The following is a 2,060-nucleotide window of genomic DNA, read 5'->3' as shown; positions in this document are numbered from 1 at the left end:
CGGGCTGTGCGGGGGTGTCTCGGAGCCCCGGGGATTCCCGGTGCGGAAGGTCCCGGGCCGTCCCAGCGCGGAGGGGGAGGGGGGAAGGTTGCTCTGGTCGCTCCCGGTGCGGGGTTATCCCAGGCGCTTCCGATGGGACTTTACTGGGAGTTTACTGGGAGCCGAGTTGCCCTCAGCACGTGTTGGAGTTTCCTGTGCTCCCCGCTGAGGTTTTCCCGAAGTTAAGGGAGGAATATGGGGGTGTAAAGGGGGGAGGGCGGTTGTCCCAAGTTGCTCCCACTTTCCCCAGCGCTCCCGGTCCCTTAGCTGTCCCAGTGCCCCCCAGTGCCCCCCAGTGCCCCCTTCCCCTCTTCCTCCAGTAACCACTGGGCCTTTTCTGGGTGCTCAGGCCCCCCCTTCCAGCACTTCCACCCAGCCAGGGGTGGGGGGCACAGGGGCAGGACCCCCCCTGCCATCCCGAGGGGGGTGCCCTAGGATCCATCTCCACAGCGGGACCCCCAAAGGGCCCCCATGCCCCACCGTGGGGCCCACACTCTTTGGAGGGGGTGGGTGTTGTTATGGGATCACCAGACTGTGGTGTCTGTGCTGAGGGGAGCTTGTGGGGTCTGGTCCATGCCCTGGGGTCACATTTCCCCCAGGAATCGCCTCCCAATTTGCAGGAGGAAGATGCTCCCAGACGTGGCCAACTGCAGCGACCCCCCCCCCAGGCCCCAGGACAGCAGGAGCAGCACCTGCACCTCATGATGCAGCTGCTTCGCCCCCAGGACGCCATCCGGCTGGTGAGGCACGAATCCCCCCCTCCAGGAACATGGGGATGGGATGGGGACAGGAACGGGGATGGGATATGGATGGGGACAAGGTGGGGAGAGAAAATTGACAGGATGGGACAGAATGGGCTGGGCTGCAGATGGGGATGGGATGAAGGTGGGGACAGGATGGGGAGAGCACAGGACAGGAGAGGATTGGGATGGGACAGAATGGGGATGGGAACAGAGAGAGGAAAGGAATGGGAGTGGGATATGGACAGCATGGGGGCATGGTAGGATGGGGTGGGAATAGAATGGGAACGGGGATGTTGTAAGATGAGGACAAGATGGAGATAAGATGGGATGGGGACAGGGATGGAATAGGATGTGATGAGGAGGGGAAATGGCCCTGCCTGATACTTCTTCTCGGTCACTGGGAGCACTGGGAGCACTGGGAAGGGACAGATCCCCCCTCCAATGCCCCCTTTCCTGCAGGCGGTGCGGCTGGAGTCGGCGCGGCCACGGCGGGTGCGGTACCTGCTGGTCGTGAGCCCGGAGGAGGAGGGAGCCGAGGCGGAGACGGCGCTGCTGGGAGTGGATTTCGCCCACGAGGGGTGAGCGGGGCACGGGGGGGGCCCGGGGGGGCGTCGGCACCCCCTGACCTCTGCCTGCCCCAGGGCCGCCCACTGCACCCTGGGCATGGTGCTGCCCCTCTGGAGCGACACCCAGGTGTTCCTCGACGGCGACGGGTAAGGGCAGGCTGGAATTTTGGGACAGGGAGGGGCTTAGAGGGGCTGGGGTGCATGCCCTGACCCATGCGCATCCCCACGGTGCCCAGGGGGTTCAGCGTGACATCGGGGGGACAGACCCGCATCTTCAAGCCCATCTCTGTGCAGACCATGTGGTGAGAGAGGCCCGCGTGTGACCGGGGGCACAGGGGGCGTGGGGACCACCCTGGGCACGGGGGGTGTGGGTGGCATGGTGAGCACAAGGGGGGTGGGCACCACCTCGGGGACTGGAGATTTGGGCACTGCCATGGGCACGGGGGATGTTGTCACCATCCTGGGCACGGGGACGTGGGCACCAAGCTGGACACAGGGATGTGGGCAGCGGGGGTTTGGGGATCACCACGAGCACCACCACGGGCACCACCATGGGCACCTGGGCACAGTCATGGGGATAGAGCTGGGGAGGGTCTGGGTGGCACCCACACGCTGGGGACAGCCAGTGAGGGGACACAGCTGTCGGGGTGGCGCTGGCAGTGCAGGGGTGGCAGGTGCTGTGCGGCAGGGCCGTGCTGCAGGAGCTGCACCG

The 2,060-nt window shown here is 65.7% G+C and overlaps 2 protein-coding genes across 2 annotated transcripts in view; both read left to right on the top strand.

The window, feature by feature from the left end:
* LOC103611864 (beta-adrenergic receptor kinase 1) overlaps positions 1-223 on the top strand; it is a 14,454-nt gene extending 14,231 nt beyond the window's left edge. The window contains exon 31 of the mRNA XM_017728630.1: positions 5-223. Within this exon, the coding sequence (XP_017584119.1) occupies positions 5-208 (204 nt within the window). The 3' untranslated portion in view covers positions 209-223. The remainder of the gene's footprint in view (positions 1-4) is intronic.
* A 316-nt stretch (positions 224-539) lies between these two features.
* LOC103611862 (protein phosphatase Slingshot homolog 3-like) overlaps positions 540-2,060 on the top strand; it is a 4,438-nt gene continuing 2,917 nt past the window's right edge. The window contains exons 1-5 of the mRNA XM_017728629.1: positions 540-779; positions 1,242-1,360; positions 1,424-1,495; positions 1,585-1,650; positions 2,009-2,054. Coding sequence (XP_017584118.1) covers positions 558-779; positions 1,242-1,360; positions 1,424-1,495; positions 1,585-1,650; positions 2,009-2,054 — 525 coding nt within the window. The 5' untranslated portion in view covers positions 540-557. The remainder of the gene's footprint in view (positions 780-1,241; positions 1,361-1,423; positions 1,496-1,584; positions 1,651-2,008; positions 2,055-2,060) is intronic.

This window comes from Corvus brachyrhynchos, unplaced genomic scaffold, assembly GCF_000691975.1.
Source record: "Corvus brachyrhynchos isolate BGI_N302 unplaced genomic scaffold, ASM69197v1 scaffold1103, whole genome shotgun sequence".
Lineage (NCBI taxonomy): Eukaryota > Metazoa > Chordata > Aves > Passeriformes > Corvidae > Corvus > Corvus brachyrhynchos.
Note: the sequence above shows the minus strand (reverse complement) of the source record. Positions and strands in the feature narration are given on the sequence as shown.